The 20,661-nt window shown below is 47.2% G+C and overlaps 1 protein-coding gene across 1 annotated transcript in view; it reads left to right on the plus strand.

Moving 5' to 3' along the window:
* Positions 1-20,661, plus strand: part of LOC309541240 (uncharacterized protein) — a 47,424-nt gene that overhangs the window by 7,404 nt on the left and 19,359 nt on the right. Inside the window, exons 3-11 of the mRNA XM_082238859.1 lie at positions 997-1,124; positions 4,314-4,422; positions 7,965-8,081; positions 10,547-10,608; positions 12,747-12,881; positions 14,036-14,221; positions 16,038-16,140; positions 17,353-17,494; positions 18,604-18,787. Coding sequence (XP_082094985.1) covers positions 997-1,124; positions 4,314-4,422; positions 7,965-8,081; positions 10,547-10,608; positions 12,747-12,881; positions 14,036-14,221; positions 16,038-16,140; positions 17,353-17,494; positions 18,604-18,787 — 1,166 coding nt within the window. The remainder of the gene's footprint in view (positions 1-996; positions 1,125-4,313; positions 4,423-7,964; positions 8,082-10,546; positions 10,609-12,746; positions 12,882-14,035; positions 14,222-16,037; positions 16,141-17,352; positions 17,495-18,603; positions 18,788-20,661) is intronic.

Consider the following 20,661-nt stretch of genomic DNA (forward strand, 5'->3'; position numbering starts at 1 on the left):
AGCCAGCATACAGCTTCCGGGTCATGTGGCCAGCATGACTAAGCCGTGTCCGGCGAACCAGAGCAGCACATGGAAATGCCGTTTACCTTCCCGCTGGAGTGGTACCTATTTATCTACTTGCACTTTGAGGTGCTTTCAAACTGCGAGGTTGGCAGGAGCAGGGACCAAGCAACGGGAGCTCACCCCGTCGCGGGGATTCGAACCACCGACCTTCTGATCAGCAAGCCCTAGGCTCTGTTGTGGATTTCATGCTCTTTATTCAGCTCATTGTAGTGAGGAATGGAAGTTTCCCCGAAATGTCTGCTTTATATACTTTATTTACACAATGGCCCCCATGTGATTGGCTAATTCCGGGTTTCTCCCGTAGTCCAGTCAGGTTGCAGATTCATTTCCACCTGGAGTTGGATTGGGTGGCTCCTGTGGACCAATCAGACTGCTGCATTCTGGATCCTTTTGTTTTAGGACCAATCAGGCTGCTGTATTCTGGAATCTATTGTTCTAGGACCAACCAGACTGCTGCATTCTGGATCCTCTTGTTCCAGGACCAATCAGACTGCTGCATTCTGGAATCTATTGTTCCAGGACCAATCAGACTGCTGCATTCTGGATCCTATTGCTCTAGGACCAATCAGACTGCTGCATTCTGGATCCTCTTGTTCCAGGACCAATCGGACTGCTACATTCTGGATCCTATTGTTCCAGGACCAACCAGACTGCTGCATTCTGGATCCTCTTGTTCCAGGACCAATCAGACTGCTGCATTCTGGAATCTATTGTTCCAGGACCAATCAGACTGCTGCATTCTGGATCCTATTGTTCTAGGACCAACCAGACTGCTGCATTCTGGATCCTATTGCTCTAGGACCAATCAGACTGCTGTGTTCTGGATCCTATTCTTCCAGGACCAATCAGACTGCTGCATTCTGGATCCTATTCAACTCAGTACATAACAGTACCCCTGACGCGTCCTGATGCCTCTGCCTGCTTCCTCCCTAGTGTTTTCGAACCCTTCCTGCTGCCCCCACCACTCCGAGGAAGTCCCGACATGCGATGGCTGCCTGGTCAAGACCACCCTCACCGCAGAGAATGAGGTTGAGGCTCACAAGCTCTCCAACAATTACAAGGTGAGTTCCTGGCAGGGAGAGGAGGGCGGGCGATGGCAAAGGGCAGAGAGGAACGGAGCCCGGTGTGCCCATTTCGATTCCTGGCAATGGAGTTGAGAGACCCCCTAACCTGGGGAGAAAACAGCAAAGACCTGATGAAGAGAGCACAGCAGAGGTTATATTTTCTGAGAATCCTCCGGGAAAACAATCTCTCAAAGGACCTGTTGATGGCATTTTACCACTGTACTGCTGAGAGTGTATTAACTTACGTTCTCTGTGTGTGGTTTGGGAGCTGCACGGCCAGGGAAACAACAATGCTGTCCAGGGTTGTAAAGACTGCGGAGAGAATAATTGGGTGCACTCTTCCCACCCTGGATCAAATCTATGCTGTCAGGTGCCATAAGAAAGCGGCAGAGATAGCGCAGGATAGTGCGCACCCCGGAAATGATCTCTTTCAGCTACTGCCTTCTGGAAGAAGGTCCAGGGTTATCAAGACTAGGACTTGCCGCCTGAGAAACAGTTTCTACCCAAATGCGATTTTGGTTTTAAACGCAGTGTAAGGTAGTCTCTTTGGGAGTATATTGTATTTAATTATGGGGTATCAGAGTTTTTAGGGGGCTAACCAGGTTGGGATAGTGGGCTTGTGGGGTTTTGAATGTCTGATGTAGATTTTTTCAGTTTCGTTGTTCTATATGGGACAATGACAATAAAGAGTATCGTATCGTAGAGCCGGCACAACTGCGAGGTGAGGTGTGGCAGTTGCCTCAGGCGTCAGATCCACACTGCTGCTGTCCCCCTCCTCTCTAGCCTCCTTTTTCTCCCTCCATCGCCTTCAGCTTGCATGCGGGGGTGCAGAAAAAGAGGAGAAGTTGAGGGGGGTGGCATTTTTTGTTTCACCTCCAGCGGCAAAACATCCTTCCTGCCATCGTTGCTGTCGGATCCCACAAGCTCTTCTTATTAATTTATTTCTCAAAATATACACACTGCTTGGTTGCCAACAGCAGCAGCAATCCTCAAAGTGGTTTGCAAAAAGATCAAGCAGGAAGGCTGAGGGAAAATGGCAAAGCACTTTAATAATAATAATAATAATAATAATAATAATAATTTTATTATTTATACCCCCGCACATCGGGCTGGGTTTCCCTAGCCACTCTGGGCAGCTTAAAAGGTAAAGGGACCCCTGACCATTAGGTCCAGTCGTGGCCGACTCTGGGGTTGCGGCGCTCATCTCGCTTTAGTGGCCAAGGGAGCCAGCGTACAGCTTCCGGGTCATGTGGCCAGCATGACTAAGCCGCTTTTGGCAAACCAGAGCAGCACACGGAAATGCCGTTTACATTCCCGCCGGAGTGGTACCTATTTATCTACTTGCACTTTGACATGCTTTTGAACTGCTAGGTTGGCAGGAGCAGGGACCGAGTAACGGGAGCTCACCCCGTTGCGGGGATTTGAACCACCGACCTTCTGATCGGCAAATCCTAGGCTCTGTGGTTTAACCCACAGCGCCACCCGCGTCCCCTGGGCAGCTGACAGCACATATAAAAAATGGTAACACATCAGACATTAAAAACCTCCTGATACAGGGCTGCCTTCAGGTATCTTCTAAATGTCAGATAGTTGTTTATTTCCTTGACATCTGGTGGGAGGGTGTTCCACAGGGCGGGCGCCACCACCGAAAAGGCCCTCTGCCTGGTTCCCTGCAGCCTCACTTTTCGCAGGGAGGGAACCACCAGAAGGCCCTCGGAGCTGGACCTCAGTGTCCGGGCAGAACGATGGAGGTGGAGACGCTCCTTCAGGTATACTGGGCCTTTGAGGCCGTTTAGGGTTTTCAAGGTCAGAACCAACACTTTGAATTGTGCTCGGAAACGTACTGGGAGCCAGTGTAGGTCTTTCAAGACCGGTGTTATATGGTCTCGGCCGCTCCCAGTCACCAGTCCAGCTGCCGCATTCTGGATTAGTTGTAGTTTCCAATTCACCTTCAAAGGTAGCCCCACGTTGAGCGCATTGCAGTGGTCCAAGCGGGGGATAACCAGAGCATGCACCACTCTGGCGAGACAGGTGGGGTCTCAGCCTGCTTACCACATGGAGCTGCTAGACAAACATGGACTAAAATGACCTCTACTTTTCTGCACAGCGGGGTAGGTTTTTGGTTTTCTGCTCTTTCCTGGAGGCCCCACCCAAGTCTGCTGAGTGGTCCAGGGTCCAGTTTGAATACATTGAGAACAATGGGGTGCAGTTTAAGTAAGGTGAAAACTGAGGCAGACCAGAGACCCAGATAATTGAGTTTTTGGATTCTGTAGGTTAGCAGTGGAGAACTAGCTCATGCACCTGGTGACTTTGAGACTGGATTACCGCAATGCACTCTCTGTGGGGCTGCCCTTGGGTGTGGTTCAGACGTTCCAGCTGGTGCAGAATGCTGCGTCCAAATTGCTGACGGGAGCTTCTGGTTGAGAAGAGCTGACACGATTGTTAAAACAGCTGCATCGACCATCTGCTACCCAGCTGGATTCAAGGGTCATGTATTAATTCAGGAACCGCCAGAACCCTGATATCCTAGCTTGATTATCTGTCTCGGGTTATTCCCCTACGTTGGTGAGGCTCTTTTAACAACAACGACAACAAGAAACCGAGCCTTTAGCGTCGCTGGCCCGGTCCTGTGGAACTCTCTGCCACTGGAGATTCAGCAGACGCCGTCTGTGCCAACTTTTAAACACCCGCTGAAACCTTTTCTGTTTCTCAAGGCCTACGTAGGCAATTAAGAGTGCACACCCCATAGTGGCCTTACTGCTGTTTGTTTTTGCTTTGTTTACGCTGTTGTAAACAACGGTGATATATTTCTGTGATACGGTGGTGCATAAATATTTTTTATAAAAAAATGAGTTTGCGGGGGTGGGGGGAGCAGGTTAGTTTCCCTCGCTTGCCTCATATCTTGGGTTCTACAAATGCTAGAAACGTTGTTGTTGTTGTTGTTGTTGTTATTCAGCTGCTCCAGAGGGGCAGTATCTCCCTTTGCCTTCCTGCAGATGTTCATGGGAACATCACTTTCAAACAGCCATAGCTTCCCCTCTCCAGAGTCCCAGAAATTGTAGTTTGAGAACCTAGAACCTCTCTCCTAGAACTATAGATCCCAGAAAGGGTTTGTTTATGCAACGCAGCTTTAAATAGCTTTAATAGGTGCCCCTGTAACAGACGACCTCTTTCTCCCTCTTGTAGTTTGGCTTTAAGAAATGGAAGAGCCACGTGACAGCCAGGCCCTGGGAAGACCGCTCAGAAATTGTGAAGGAGCTGTACTCTGACCTGAACATAATTAAAAGCCCTGCAGGTAAAAAACAGAAATAAATACCCGGTTAGTTTCCTACAGCTGTTCTTGCCTAACAATCACCTGGACATAAACATCAGGATGTGCTTGTATTTTTTAAGAGGCCAAACCTCCCATATCTTGTTGAAGGACAGACTTGTTTTATGAAACTTTTACCCCACTTTATCCATTAAACGCCCCCATTAAAAAAAAAAGTGGAAAAAGTGCATATAAAACTCTATTAAAAGATCTCAAATACTAGTAGAATTGTGAAGGTACAACAACAACAATATTTATACATCGCTCATCGGGCTGTTTCCCCAGCCACTCTGGGTGGCTTCCAGCAAAATATTAAAATACAATAATTCATCAAATATTAAACGTTTACCTTAAACAGGGCTGCCTTAAAATGTCTTCTAAAAGTCTGGTAGTTGTTTTTCCCTTTGACATCTGGTGGGAGGGTGTTCCACAGGGCAGGCGCCACCACCGAGAAGGCCCTCTGCCTGGTTCCCTGTAACTTGGCTTCTTGCAGGGAAGAAACCACCAGAAGGCCCTCGGTGCTGGACCTCAGTGTCCGGCCAGAATGATGGGGATGGAGACGCTCATTCAGGGATACTGAGCCGAGGCCATTTAGGGCTTTAAAGATCAGCACCAACACTTTGAATTGTCCTCGGAAACGTACTGGGAGCTAATGTAGGTCTTTCAGGAATGGTGTTATGTGGTCTCTGCGGCCGCTCCCAGTCACCAGTCTAGCTGCCGCATTCTGGATTAATTGTAGTTTCTGCGTCACCTTCAAAGATAGCCCCACGTAGAGCGCATTGCAGGAGTCCAAGCGGGAGATAACCAGAGCATGCACCACTCTGGTGAGACGGTCTGTGGGCAGGGAGGGTCTCATCCTGCGTACAGATGGAGCTGGTAGACGGCTGCCCTGGACACAGAATTGACCTGCTGCTCCATGGACAGCTGTGAGTCCAAAGATCATCCACTCTTCCCCTCTGCCAATGCAGAGAATCCACGGCTACAGCTACCCTCATAGGTTGGCCGTCCAGCCTTCTTCAAAACCTTGACTGATGAAGAGTCCACCTCGTCCCAAGGCAACCTCTTCCACCAAACTGCTAGGAAGCTCTTCCTAGTTTTTAGTTGAAATCCTCAAACATGAGTTAGGCACCGGGCAAATGTTATCTGGAGAGTTTTAATTATTCGAGGCCCAGCACTGGAAAATTCCACTGTCCTGTAGCAACCCAGAAAGGTCTCTACCTGCATCATATAGTTAAAAGTAGTATCCTACAACTTTAAACAGTCATGGTTTCCCCCAAAGAACCCTGGGAACTGTTCATGCTTAGAGTTTCCTTGAAGACCCTATTCTGCCCACAGAATTACAATTGCTGTGATAACAGATAAGACAAATATGAAAAAGTATTTCACCCATATTAGTCTAAGTTGTATAAAGGTCAAGTAATCTTTTTTTCCAAAAAACAAAACAAAGCACACACACAGATGAATACTTACAGAGATAGCATTTACCAAAGATTCATTTTTTTAAAATAAATGTTTATTGGATTTTCACAAATTATAAAAACACACACAATATACAATACAAACATACACACACAAAAACAAACATGTATAATTTCGAATCCTTTTTTTCTTAAAACTTCCCCGTACCTCTGCTTTCTGCATCCCAATTCCCAAATTTATTTCAGCAAATCCTCCCCCTTAATTTTAACATTTACCAAAGATTCAGACTCTCAAAGACAAATGATGAATGACCCTGTAACTGTTCAAGAATTATGGGATGCCATAAAAAAAAACCAGAAAGGAAAGGTACTGGGCAGAAGGACGGTCGGCTTCTTGCCATAAGTCTTTTGAAGAAGTACTTTTACAATCCTTTCAATGGACAATGAACAATATTTTACAGAGCGGTAAGATTCCAGATAGTCAGAGAGAGGCCAACATTACACTTATCCCTAAAGAAGCTCAGGACTTGACTCTGATGAAAAACCATCGACCGATTTCCTTACTGAACAATAATTATAAGTTACTTACATCAATTTTGTCAGAAAGGTTAAAAAAGATTTTGCAGGATTCAATTCATCATGATCACTGTGAATTCCTGCCTAAAAGACAGTTAAGAAATAATGTGAGAAATATATTGGATGCTTTGGAATATCTGAATTGCCACAAGAAACGAGCTGCTTTGATTTTTTTGGATGCAGAAAAAGCCTTTGACAAGGTGAATTGGGTATTTTTGTTTAAAGCACTGAAAGAAATGAACTTTGGAGATAACTTTATTAAATGGGTAAAAATGATCTACAAATCACAGACAGCCCAGATAATTGTTAATGGGGAAATTGACAAAACCCTGTGAGATAACAGAAGGGGACAAAGCATTGACCCCATTACCTTTCATTCTGGTCTTGGAAGTCTTGCTTAGAGACATTAGACAAAATGTGAGAATTATGGGAATAAAGATTGAAAAAGAAAGTTATGGGCCTTTGCTGATGACCTGATATTAGTTCTGGGAAATTTGATGCAGGGAGTGGAGATTCTTATGAACAAAGTAAATGATTTTGGTATGTTAGCAGGCTTTAAGGTGAATGGCCAGAAAACAAAAATATGAACAAGGAATATGACAACAGAAGATCAGAAGGTTTTGATGAAGAAAACGGGGTTTCCAAATCAAAAAGAATTAAAATACTTGGGTATTACTATGACAATTACGAATTGTATGTTGTTTCAAAATAGCTATGTTAAGCCACGGGCCGAAATCAAAAAGAGATATGTCAAGATGGCAGATGCTAAAATTATCATTGTTGGGTAGAATCTCAGTGATAAAGATGAATGTTCTGCCTAGAACAATGTTTTTATTTCGAATAATACCTATTTTGACTAATGATTCACCGTTTCAACAATGGCAAAAAGATTTATCTAAAATTCTATGGCGCGGGGGGGGGGGGGATGACCGAGAGTCAAAATTAAAGCATTGCAGGATTCAAAGGAAAGGGAAGGGTTGGGTTTACCTGACCTGAAATTGTATTTTGTGGCTTCTGGTTTGGTGTGGATGAAGGAGGGGGGTGACACTGAGAAATAAGAGACTCCAGAACTTAGAAGCACATGGTTAAGGTTTGAATGGCGTGGATATTTGTGGGGCGGTAAAGTCAAAGCTGATGTGGATTTCAAAAACCATCTGATTATGAATTTGGAACAGATATGAACCTCGATTATGTCCAAAGACACACGAATGGATTTCGCCACAAGAAGCTTTTCGTAGAAAAGAGGAGAAACCGCTAACCTATCAAGAGTTATTAGAGTCAAGAAGATCGTAAAATAAAAACAAAGGGAAAGTTAACAGTGGAAGGTTATTGTTTCCAGTGGTTTTCTCATTTACGACTAGCGAGAGAGATTTAAGTTGGATAAAAAGACTTTTTGGTGAAGGTCCCCTCCTCTCTCCTGTGCGTCCTTGAGGCCTTACCCTCCAAAGTCCTCTGCGTCTGAAGGAAGGGGACGTGGGAAATGCGAGTCTGGGATAGACTGTGTGTGTTTTAAAAAACGAATCTTCTACCTAGGCTCTATGCTGACATGTGGAAATATTTTCTACCTCCTCTGTTTCGGATGGTGGCTCTCCTTGCTGTACGTCCTGGTCTCCGTCCTGATGTTCCTCACCATCCTGGGGGTACCCTACGGTGAGTACAGGGGCCTTAGCACAGAATTGTAAAATTGTAGAATTGGGACCCCAGGGTCATCTAGTCCAACCCCAGGAATCTCAGAGCATACGAAAAGCAGTTGAGGCTGCGCTCATGTTCAAGATCCAGTTTCGGGGAGGAGGGAGGGACTGAAGAGGCAAAAGCAATGGATGAGTGGAAAATTCAGGACAGGTATGTTTGTAAGAACTCATTTGTCTAGTGGGGAAGCGTTTGGACTTCGGAACTACCTGCCAATTGATACAAAGCAGGCACATATGTTGGATGTTGGTGTCTGTTTTAACTGATTTGAATATTTTAACATTTTGGCCAATGATTGTACAGTGGTACCTCTCGTTGCGGACACGATCTGTTCTGGGATGCCGTTTGCACCCCGGAAAGTCCGCAACTAGAGCGGCGCTTCTGCGCAAGCGAGGAGAGTGACTGAGCGCTTCTGCACATGTGCAAAGTGCACAGAACGCTTCTGTGTGCGCGCGCAAGGCAAAATCCGGAATTATATACTTCTGGGTTTGCCGTGTGCGCAAGGCAAAAAGACGCAACATGAACCTAACGCAACACAAGGCATGACTGTCTTCTTTTATTCTTTTTCTAAACAGCTTCAAGGTTTTTTTTAATTTAAAAAATATCTATCAAGAAGTACATACATTTTATGAAATAGGTAATTTTTTTAAAAAAGGAAATCTGCCCCAGAAAGCCAGAAGTAATGTGACCAACAGCCTAATTTTCGCCTTAGTGGCTGGGAATAGTCAGGCTAACCCAATGCGATGTAGCTGATTTTCTTGCTGTGAGGAAAAGCCTGAGTCTTGCATGCACCACGCCCATTATCCCAGATGGGATCTTGCCAGTGGCGGCTAGTGGCTGTTGGGAGTCGTAGTATGGAAGGCAGAGCGCCCGGTCAGGAACAGATCTTGTTGTTGAGTCGTTTAGTCGTGTCCGACTCTTTGTGACCCCCTGGACCAGAGCACGCAAGGCACTCCTGTCTTCTACTGCCTCCCGCAGTTTCGTCAAACTCATGCTGGTAGCTTCGAGAACACTGTCCCACCATCTCGTCCTCTGTCATCCCCTTCTCCTTGTGCCCTCCATCTTTCCCAGCATCTGGGTCTTTTCCAGGGAGTCTTCTCTTCTCGTGAGGTGGCCAAAGTCTTGGAGCCTCAGCTTCAGGATCTGTCCTTCCAGGGAGCACTCAGGGCTGATTTCCTTCAGAATGGAGAGGTTTGATCTCCTTGCAGTCCATGGGACTCTCAAGAGTCTCCTCCAGCACCATCATTCAAAAGCATCCATTCTTCGGTGATCAGCCTTCTTTATGGTCCAGCTCTCACTTCCATACATCACTACTGGGAAAACCAGAGCTTTTACTATACGAACCTTTGAAGGCAAGGTGATGTCTCTACTTTTTAAGATCTACCGTGAAACAAATGAAGCTGAACTGTCTGGTCGACCCAATTTGAATCACATGACTCAAACGGATTAATTTTTGGTGGTATAAATTCCGACAATCCCGGAGTTTGAGATTGTCGGAATATTTTGTAAAATGTGCTTCGCGTAGTATGTATTCTCATAGGTTTTTCAACTGAAAGATTCTATCGATTGTGGTCTTTTCTCAGTTTCATTTCATCATTCTAGGATGCATCCTGCATGTCTAGAACATTCCCCACATTTTCATCCCACCCCATAACTCAAAAACTATAAATCACAGGACGTTTTTATTCAACCCAGTGACTTTGGCACGTGAGATAATCCAGTACAATGGACGCTTGGGTTGTGAACGTGATCCATGCGGGAGGCACGTTCACAACCCGCAACATTCACAACACGCGACCCACGTGTCTGTGCACGCGCGGGTCGCAATTTGGCACTTCTGTGCATGCGCAAAGCATGATTTAGTGCTCATGCGCAAGCGCCGAAACCTGGAAGTAGCCCATTCTGGTACTCCCGGGTTTAGTGCCTTGCACAACCCGAAATCGCGCAACCCAAAGCGTTTGTAACCCAAGCTATTTTAATCAAAACCTGAGATGTAGTTGTTAATTGTTTGAAAAATAAACGTGCTGATCTCTTGTGGGGCAACTGCAGTGAAGAAAGTCAAAGGGTTACCCAGACCACATTGCTGGTTGAGAAGGGGGGGGGCGGGTCATGACAGTTGGAGCTCCAGGGCCCCGCAGCAAATTCTGATTTTTGTCCCTGTCCTCTTCCTTGACGCATTCTGCAAGGGGCAGCCCTGAGATTTAAGGAGAAGAGGAAGATGGCAACAAGAACCACCCCCTGAGCTGGTTTAAATTAAGAAGGAAAGGGGGGGCTGGCCGAAGGCAGAGGACCGAGGTTGGTGGGGCAGTGCCCCATTTGCCTAACGGATCTTGCCCCAGCCTACAGAAAGGGGCAGCTCAATGCTTTGCCCCATCCCACCTACCTTCTTTGCTCCGGGACCTCACCTGTCTCTCTCCCCTCTGCAGGTAAGCTGTGTTGGAAACTTGCGGGATATTTCCTCTGGCCGTTTGGGAAAGTCATTCAAAAGGTAGGAGACCCGAACGGAAGCTGGCAGCCATCTATTCAGGACACAGCCTGCATCTGTTGATTTTTGCAGAACTGCGACTTCGGGCGTTTTTGAGAGGTGCCTGTCAATAATGGTGGCTGAGGAAGCTGTGTGTCTTTAGGGCAGAGGGAGGGAAGAAGGGGGTCCGTGGCTTGCGAGGTGAAACCTGCCTGCTCCTCTGGGGTGGGGGGTGATTTCGGTCCTCGCCTTACGGTCACTTCTGTAAATAATATGCAGGCCGAAGCACAGCTGGCCTTTGAATAATAATAATAATAATAATAATAATAATAATAATAATAATAATATTTATAGCCCGCCCATCTGGCTGAGTTTCCCCAGCCACTCTGGGCAGCTTCCAATGAAGTGTTAAAAACAATACAGCATTAAATATTAAAGACTTCCCTAAACAGGGCTGCCTTCAGATGTCTTTTAAAGAGAAGATAGCTGCTTATTTCCTTCACATCTGAAGGGAGGGCGTTCCACAGGGCGGGTGCCACCACCGAGAAGGCCCTCTGTCTGGTTCCCTGTAACCTCACTTCGCAATGAGGGAACCGCCAGAAGGCCCTCGGCGCTGGACCTCAGTGTCCGGGCTGAATGATGGGGGTGGAGACGCTCCTTCAGGTATACAGGACCGATGCCATTTGAAATGATGTTCACTTCTCCGAATTCTGTACTGCTGTTTAAAAAATTGCTTAGCCATGTGAAGATAGCAGTAGAAAAATACATGAGAGTGGAGGGGGGAGAGAATTGCTTACAAAAATACCGTATGTTCCGGCATACAAGACGACTTTTTAGCCCTGGAAAATCACCCCAAAAGTCGGGGGTCGTCTTATACACCGGGAATACACATTGGGAAGGAGGAGAAGGAGCCGGTGAGCAGAGGTGCCCCTTCTGCTGTCGCTTCTCCTCCCTCCCCACAGAAGGGGACACAGAAAATCCTTCCGAGCGCGACGCTCGCTCGCCCGCCCACCAAACGCTTTGCCTTGGGCTGCTGCCATAGCAGAGGCAGCGGAGGGGTGCGCGCTCTGCCCCTGGCAGCGCTCAAACTCTATAACTCTAAAACTCTAAAATTGAACAGCAAAAGTTGGGGGTCGTCTGATACTCCCAGTCACCTAATACGCCGGAATCTATGGTATGTTTATTAGAAGAAATGTGCAATGATAACACATCTTTGTGAGGACTCTACCACCTCCATCACAGACCACCTCAGATGTGGTTTTAAAACCTATACAGCTGTACCTTGGGAGTCGAACGGCATCCGTCCCAGAAGTCCGTTCGACTTCCAAAGGGTTCAGAAACCAAAGCGTGGCTTCCGATTGGCCGCAGGAAGCTCCTGCAGCCAATCGGAAGCCCCGTTGGACATTTGGCTTCCAAAATTACATTCAGAAACTGGAACACTAACTTCCGGGTTTGCGGCATTTGGGAGCCATAACGTTCGAGAACTAAGCTGTTGGAAAACAAAGATACGGCTGTGTTTAGTTTTGTTGTGCGTTGGCAAAGCGCCTTAAGTCTACAGTGAACGCTCGGGTTGCGAACGTGATCCGTGCGGAGTGCATGTTCGCAACCCGCAGCGGTGCGTCTGCACACACGCAGGTTGGGATTCAGCACTTCTGCGCATGCGCGGCCACCAAAACCCGGAAGTAACCCGTTCCAGTACTTCCGGGTTTTGGCGGTCTGTAACCCGAAAAAACGCAACCTGAAGCATCTGTAACCCGAGGTATGACTGTACAGTGGTACCTCGGGTTACATACACTTAAGGTTACATATGCTTCAGGTTACAGACTCCGCTAACCCAGAAATAGTGCTTCAGGTTAAGAACTTTGCTTCAGGATGAGAACAGAAATCGTGCGGCGGCGGCAGGAGGCCCCATTAGCTAAAGTGGTGCTTCAGGTTAAAAGTACGAACCTCCGAAATGAATTCATTACTTAACCCAAGGTACCACTGTAATGTGAAAGGTGATTCATAATCTATTGTTGTTGTTATTTTATTGTTATAATATTTTTCCTAATGTACACATTTTTTGCAAACCGTTTCCCGCAGTAAAAATAATGTCTTGGGCTTTGATTTGGGAAGCGCCCTTTCCCTTCCATGACTTCTTTCTCAACTCCTGCATCTCGCAGACAAAAACTTACCACCGGAACTGCAACATGAAGTTCAGCAAATACGACGCCATCGCAGAAGTGAACGAGGTGAAGGAGACCACTCCCCTCGTCTCCCGCCAGGAGTCGGCTTGCGAGGACAGTGCAGCACACTGGGTAAGGTGGCGTGCTGCTTTCCTAGAATTGTAGAGTTCGAAGGGACCCCCAAAGGCCATCTACTCCAGCCCCCTGGAATGCAGGAATCTCAGCTCAAGAATCCTTAAAGGAGAATGAGCAGACTCTCCCCCCCACTGGAGGTTTTAAAACAGAGGTTGGAGAAAATGAGCGATGTCCCAATTAAAGAAGAATGGCAACTGAAGCTGACGGAATATTCGCAGCTTGCAGACTTAACGTATAGAATAAGAGAACAAGAAGAATGTACGTTTAAAGAAGGTTGGAAAACCTTTGTTGAATATATGGGGGGGGAATTGTTTAAAGTGGAGCCTCTGGATAAGAATTTAATTTGTTCCGGGGGTCCGTGCGCGCCCTGAAAAATCCTTATCCAGAGGCGCCGCTTTTGCGCACGTGCGCGGTGCAATAGAGCGTTTCTTCGCAAGTGGCGAAACCCAGAAAAATACTTCCGGGTTTGCCGCTTTCGCAACCCAAAGTTTACATGACTCGAGAGTAACGTAACCCGAGGGTCTACTGTACATTTGAAAACGTTGGCAGCATTAAGATAAATTCAGCAGTGTAAACAAGCTTGGATGGATGTAGTAATGGAATACCTTGGCTTAGGAACTTAATTAATTCTGGAGGTCTGTTCTTAACCTGAAACTATTCTTAACCTGAAGCACCACTTTAGCTAATGGGGCCTCCTGCTGCTGCCACACAATTTCGCAATTTCTGTTCTCATCCTGAAGCAAAGTTCTTAACCCGAGGTACTATTTCTGGGTTAGCAGAGTCTGTAACCTGAAGCGTCTGTAACCCGAAGTACCACCGTACTGAATGGTTTAATTTACCTAAAATATGCAGGGATTTATGATTTGTAAAATGAACCGTGGAAAGAGAAGACAGGAAGTCATTGATACTTTAAGGATGTTTAGGTGAGCATTCTAAATTGTAAAATAGAAAATTTAAGAGAATTATATTTTAAAAAATAAAACAGAGGTTGGGTGGCCCTCTGCCAAGGAGTCTTTAGCTGTGATTCCCGTCATGTGTGAGGGCTGGACTAGAGGGCTCTTGGCGTCCCTTCCGCCCCTGTGCGTTTCTGACCTGCTGTGGGGAAGCTCTCCCCCCTGACTGATCCCTCCCATTCCCCATCTCTCCCCCAGCGGCGTCCCAGCACCTACGTCTGGCTCCTTTTGGGCTACCCGCTCCTCTCTCTCGCCCACGGCCTGATCTGCTTCGTCTGCTGGCTCCTCGTCTTCATCATCCCCGTGGCCAAGATGAACGGCCGCACCGTCACCAAGCTCCTCCTCCTGCCCCCGGAGCAGGTCCACGTCCAGCGGCTGCGGAAGGTAAAGGTGTTGGCGGGACGGGGGCCGCGGACGTAGCAGAGGGCAGGGCCCCCCCTGGAGAAAGGCTTGTGGCTTTTTAGCCAAGCAAGCAAGAGACGGCACAGGTAGAACTTCGGAGAATTATCCGAACAGATAAACAAAGATATTTCGTCCCGCGGTTCGTGGTTAACCTGTGGAACTCCCTGCCACAGGAGACAGGGATGACCACCAGCTGGGATGGATTTAAAAGAGGATCACAGATGAGGAGAGGGCAAAGCTTCTCAATCCCACTTGCAGGAAACCCCAGAAGGAGAGGGTTGCTCTCGTGTTTGGATCCTGTTGCATATTTCCCTTTGGTTCGGCCCCTGTGAGAACAGGATCCTGGACTGTATGGGCTATTGCCCTGATCCAGCTGGCTTTTGGGTGTGTGTGTGTGCTTATGTTGTAACGCGGGTGGTGCTATGGGTTAAACCACAGAGCCTAGGACTTGCCGATCAGAAGGTCGGCGGTTTGAATCCGCGCGACGGGGTGAGCTCCCATTGCTCGGTCCCTGCTCCTGCCAACCTAGCAGTTCGAAAACACGTCAAAGTGCAAGTAGATAAATAGGTACCTCTCTGGCAGGAAGGTAAACGGCATTTCCGTGCACTGTTCTGGTTCGCCAGAAGTGGCTTAGTCATGCTGGCCACATGACCTGGAAGCTGTATGCCGGCTCCCTCGGCCAATAAAGCGAGATGAGCGCCGCAACCCCAGAGTTAGCCACGACTGGACCTAATGGTCAGGGGTACCTTTATCTTTTTATGTTATAACATCCCAGGGCAAGCACACGCAATTCACACAGTCCCTACCCCGGAACTGAAGCTTTAGCGCAGGTGTTGGCAACGTTTTTGTGGCTTGGGCCGGTTCACGGTCCCGCAGGCGCCACGGTAAGCCGGCGTGTGCGTGCGCGCACACGCAAACGCTATTTCCGGCGTGGAGGTGGCGTGCGCAGCTTCTCATGGGCTGCAGGAGCTTCCCGCATGCTATGGGAAGCCCGCCAGTGTTGCGGAAGTTGGTCCCCACTCTGCTCCGCACCAGTTTAGCGAGGCGCACGGGCCGACTGAGCGGGCAGGTGGCGAGGGTCCATGCGCCGGTTAAACGATCCCCATGGGCTGCTTGCATAGCTGTCAACTTACAGATTTGAAAATAAGGGACCAGCAGCCTTGAAAATAACAGACCAGCAGCCAAAATAAGGGACCTGCAGCCTCACCTGTTCCAGGCACTCCAGTCTTCCTGTCCTCCTGCAGGCTGGTCAAACTCATGCTGGTAGCTTCGAGAACATTGTCCAACCAACTTTGTAACCAGAGGTTCAGCTGAATAGAATCTGAATCACATGCACCACAAGGCCTATGCAGCCTCAACTTAAGATGGCTCCCTGGCCTGGCTTTGCACTGCAAAGTTTGCAGCAGCACGTGCAACAAAATGGTGTCCAGCATTCAAAAAACCCCTCAGCTTGCATTAACTAGCCACACACAAGGCATGCAAGCTCCACCCCCCCCAGTCGTTATTGGGTGAGCAACACAGCCAAGCAACACAGTTGGAGCCTCCCTCCTCCCTGGCCGGCAGGGAGGGAGGGAGAGGAGCTGCTTCCTTTGAAATTTAAGGGACATCATTTAAGGGACATCCATCAATAAGGGACAGCAGCGGGACATGGCCCTGGAATAAGGGACTGTCCCTTCAAATAAGGGACACTTGACAGCTATGCACTTGTGACCCATGGGCCTTAGGTTGCTGACCCGTTTTAGCAGCCTTGTGCATTGACTGGCGTCAACTGATGGTCTCTTGGCTCTATCGTCCGCAGACAGAAGTTCCCCTCGACGCTGAAGTGCTCCTTTGCTGCTACCGGGCTGTGAACGCTTATTACTACAAATACGCCGTGGATGGGATCAATGTATTTGCCGTCAGTATCCTTTCGGTGTTGTTGCTTTGGGCTTTGCCTCCTTGGGAGTGAGATTTGCGCGAGAGCTGTGGATCTGGGTCTCTCTTAGCAGAGTAGGATCTCTTGAATGCAGTGATGCCCCTCCTTGGCTTATAAACCTCAATTGCATTGCATTTTTAAAAAAATAAAATAAAATTGAGCAGACTGAATCTTTTAAGCAAAACAGATGGGTTTTCTGCGCGGAGTGGCTTCTGCAGATGTAGCGAGAGCTGAGGAGCAAAACCTGGACAGAGCTAAACACAGCTATTTGTCCAAGGTTGAAAAGACTGCGGAGAGAATAACTGGGTGCACTCTTCCCACCTTGGATCAAATCTACGCTCCCAGGTGCCATAAGAAAGCTGCAGAGATAGCGCAGGATAGTGCGCACCCCGGAAATGATCTCTTTCAGCTTCTGCCTTTTAGAAGAAGGTCCAGGGTTATAAAGACTAGGACTAGCCGCCTGAGAAACAGTTTCTACCCAAATGCGATTTTGGTTTTAAACGCAGTGTAAGGTAGTCTCTATGTGAGTATATTGTATTTAATTATGGGGTATCAGAGTTTTTAGGTGCTAACCAGGTTGGGATAGCTGGGATAGCAGGCTTGTTGGTTTTTGTATGCTTGACGTAAATGTTTTCAATTTCGTTGTTCTGTATGGGACAATGACAATAAAGATTATCGTATCGTATCGACCATTCTGAAAAGCTTCCTTGCCCATCTTTAAACAAAGAGGTTGCGCACTCTGCACATGCTTAAGAGAACTCTTGACTTTGCACGGGCCTCCAGAGGAGCCTTGGCTCAGATCAAGCCTCAGGTGCAGCCCCAACGTTTTGAAATTTTAATGTCCTCCATAAGGACTAGAAACCTGTTTTGGTTAAAGCAGGAGCGTTGTTAGGGAGAGTGTAAAAAAACTGGCTCTGCTGTCTAATTCAACGCTTGCACTCTGCAGCTCTGCCTCAGCCGGTCCTTGTATTCCTAGTACCTCCTTGGCTTCATCTTCCCAGAAGGAATAGTAGTAGTAGTAGTAGTAGTAGTAGTAGTAATAATAATAATAATAATAATTTATTATTTGTACCCCAGTCATCTGGCTGGGTTTCCCTGCCACTCTGGGCAGCTGTTTCTCAGCGAGACCTCCTGCACAGTTGATGCCACTCAAAAGAAAATACGCATGTGTTTTTTTCCTTTCAATACCTCTCGTCAGATCTGCTCCCTTTGGTAATTGTGACTCTGGTTCTGGGCTACGCAGATAAGCACAACCATTACACCAGCTCTGTGGTTAAGTTCACCTTGGCGCTGCTCTCCATCATGCCCCTCTCGTACTACATAGGCATGGCAATTGCCAGGTAAGAGGCGTTAAGAATTAACCATGAGATTTAGAATCATGGAATCATACAAGGTGTGACCGGAAAGTTCGGTGAACAGCCACAGAAATCGGACAGCGGGAAACAAGTCGAACGTACAACCTTACAGGCCTTCAAAGTAGGCCCCCTCTGATACAACGCACTGTTGACAACATTCGTAGAACTGTTGGAAACTTCTGGAGAAGTCCTCTTTTCGTACGGCTTTCAGTTGCCTCGTCACAGTAGCTTGGACATGTGAAATGTTGGGAAATCTGTGCCCTTTCAGTGCAGATTTCAGTTTTGGAAAAAGAAAGATACGTATCTGGTGGGGCCAAATTGGGAGAATATGGAGGGTGGGACAACTCGGTAACCTCAGTAACGATTTCACACAGAATATGCAATTCTTCCGCCATCATTCGGACAAACGCCGATCCCTCATCAATAACTCACAATCTCGTATCGACATTTGCTGCCGTTCTGCTCGCTGACGGTTTGCCAAACGGAGGGTAATCTTCGATGGTTTGCCGCCTTTCACAAAACTGCTTCAACCACTCACACACTTTCAGCTTCATCTCTGTACACAATCGTGAGCATTTTGGGTGGCGCTGTGGGTTAAACCACAGAGCCTAGGGCTTGCTGATCAGAAGGTCGGTGGTTTGAATCTCCGCCACAGGGTGAGCTCCCGTTGCTCGGTCCCTGCTCCTGCCCACCTAGCAGTTTGAAAGCACGTCAAAGTGCAAGTAGATGAATAGGTACCACTCTGGTGGGAAGGTAACCGGCGTTTCCATGTGCTGCTCTGGTTCGCCAGAAGCGGCTTAGTCATGCTGGCCACATGACCCGGAAGCTGTACGCCGGCTCCTTCGGCCAGTAGAGTGAGATGAGCGCTGCAACCCCAGAGTCTGCCATGACTGGGCCTAATGGTCAGGGGTGCCTTTACCTTTAATGCCAATTGTGTGTTTGAATATTTCTCGCTGTCCGATTTCTGTGACCATTCACTGAACTTTCCAGTCACACCTTGTAGAATGGCTGAGTTGTCAGGGACACCAAGGCTTTTCTGATGATGCTAAGCGCCGGCGACTTCACCTCGTGGACCTTCTCCGTTTCTCCTGCAGCATCTCAGCCCAGAGCAACTTCGCAGTGGGGGCCGTAGTCAACGCAACATTCGGCTCCATCACGGAGCTCACTTTCTACATCACAGCCCTCATCAAAGGCGCCCGAGAGAAGAACAAGTGCTACGAGGAAATCGTCAAGTCCGCCTTGACGGGGACCCTGCTGGGCTGTGTCCTTTTCATCCCGGTGAGTCCAGCCCTCGAGTGGCCATCAAGACCCTTGAAATAAACAACTACCTGACTTTCAGAAAACATCTGAAGGCAGCCCTGTTTAGGGAAGTTTTTAATGTTTGATGTATTTATCGTGTTTTGAATATTCTATTGGGAGCCACCCAGAGTAGCTGGGGAAACCCAGCCAGATGGGCGGGATATAAATCAATCAATCAACAACAATTATTTGTTTATTTATTATCTTCCCTCTAGGAATTTGTGGCTTCTCTGTCCCGTCCCCCACTTCCCAATCCCCTCGTATCTGTCGGGACTGTTCATTCTGGCCTGAAATTCTGCGACTGAATTCTGCAAGCGAAACAGGGGAGCTTTTGGCCGCAGGAAGGGATTTTTTTTTTTTACTTTATTGGCTTCGTAACATTTGCATGCCCCTTTGATTTACAGTAGTACCTCTGGATGTGAACGGGATTCGTTCCGGAGCCCCGTTCGCATCCTGAAAGGAACGTAAGACATGACTGCGCGTGGGCGGGTCGCGTTTCGCTACTTCCGGGCATGTGTGTGACATCATTTTGAGCATCTGCGCAAGCAGCAAAACCCGGAAATAACGCGTTCCGTTACTTCCGGGTCGCTGCAGAGCGCAACCCGAAAACACTCAACCTGAAGCGTATTCATCCCAAGGTAATTAATTAATTGGTGAATTTACTAGACTCCTCCTCTCGTCGCATTAGCTTGGGGAAGGCTGTACTAGAATAAGGCTCCCCTTTTCTGCACGCCGAATGGAGTTCCCATCCTGGTTCCCGACCTCGCGACACATTATTCCTCAACCATAATGGATCTGCAAAACAACAACAGACTTGGGCAAAGTTGCACAATGAAAAATCAGAGGGGAGGTGCTCTGCCGTTGCGCCGAGTTCTGCTGCGTTACTGCAATGTGCTCTACACGGGGCTTCCCTTGCGATTGATCCACAGGCTGCATTGAGTGCAGAATGCTGCAACACGATTGCTGACAGTAATGAGGCCTTCTCGGCATGTGACGCCTCTGCTCAGAGATCTGCACGGCTACGGGGCCAAGTTCATTGGCAACACAGACCGGGGATGGTGGCATTTGGGACTCCCAGCAACATTTTTTTTTGCTGGGGGTGGGCAGTTTGTTTGTTTTACTTTAAAAAAAAAATTATGAGCCACCTCAGCCCAGCGGTTCCATCGACCAAAGCAATTGCTTAGATCCCCTAATCGCTTCCAGCGGTTTGAGACCCGCAGACACTGCCTGGCTTTTAAAATAATAATAATAATAATAATAATAATAATAATAATAATAATAATAATAATCTAATATATAAAATAATAATAATTATAATTATAATCTGATCAATTATAACAATAACAAACAATTTTATACCATATCTCCACATTGCATCTTACCCTTTGTTATTTTCCCATTATTACATCTTAATTTTTTACACGTTTTCTTAATTGGTGTTTAAAGAAGTGCTAGTAAGTCCACTTATTTACAATAATTCTTTAGATATAACATAAATGGTTCCCAGTCCTTCTTAAAATCTCTATTGGCCTTGTCTCTTAGTTTTCCAGTTAGTTTCGCCACTCCAGCATATTCCATCAGCTTTTCTTGCCATTCTTCTTTCGTTGGTATCTTGTCGTCCTTCCATCTAACATCCTAGCCGCCGTTGTGGCATACATAAATAGTTTTTTGCATCCTTTTGGCAAGTCTTGCCCTGTAATACCTAACAGAAATAATAATAATAATAATTTTATTATTTCGGTTACAGACCAGTTCCAGCTCACATACAATATCAGGGACGTCATAAAACACGATAGGGATACATTTGAATTTACAGTTGGGTATAACAGGGACAATACAGATATAGCAGCAGT

This window comes from Podarcis vaucheri (genome assembly GCF_965113315.1).
Source record: "Podarcis vaucheri genome assembly, chromosome: 10".
Lineage (NCBI taxonomy): Eukaryota > Metazoa > Chordata > Lepidosauria > Squamata > Lacertidae > Podarcis > Podarcis vaucheri.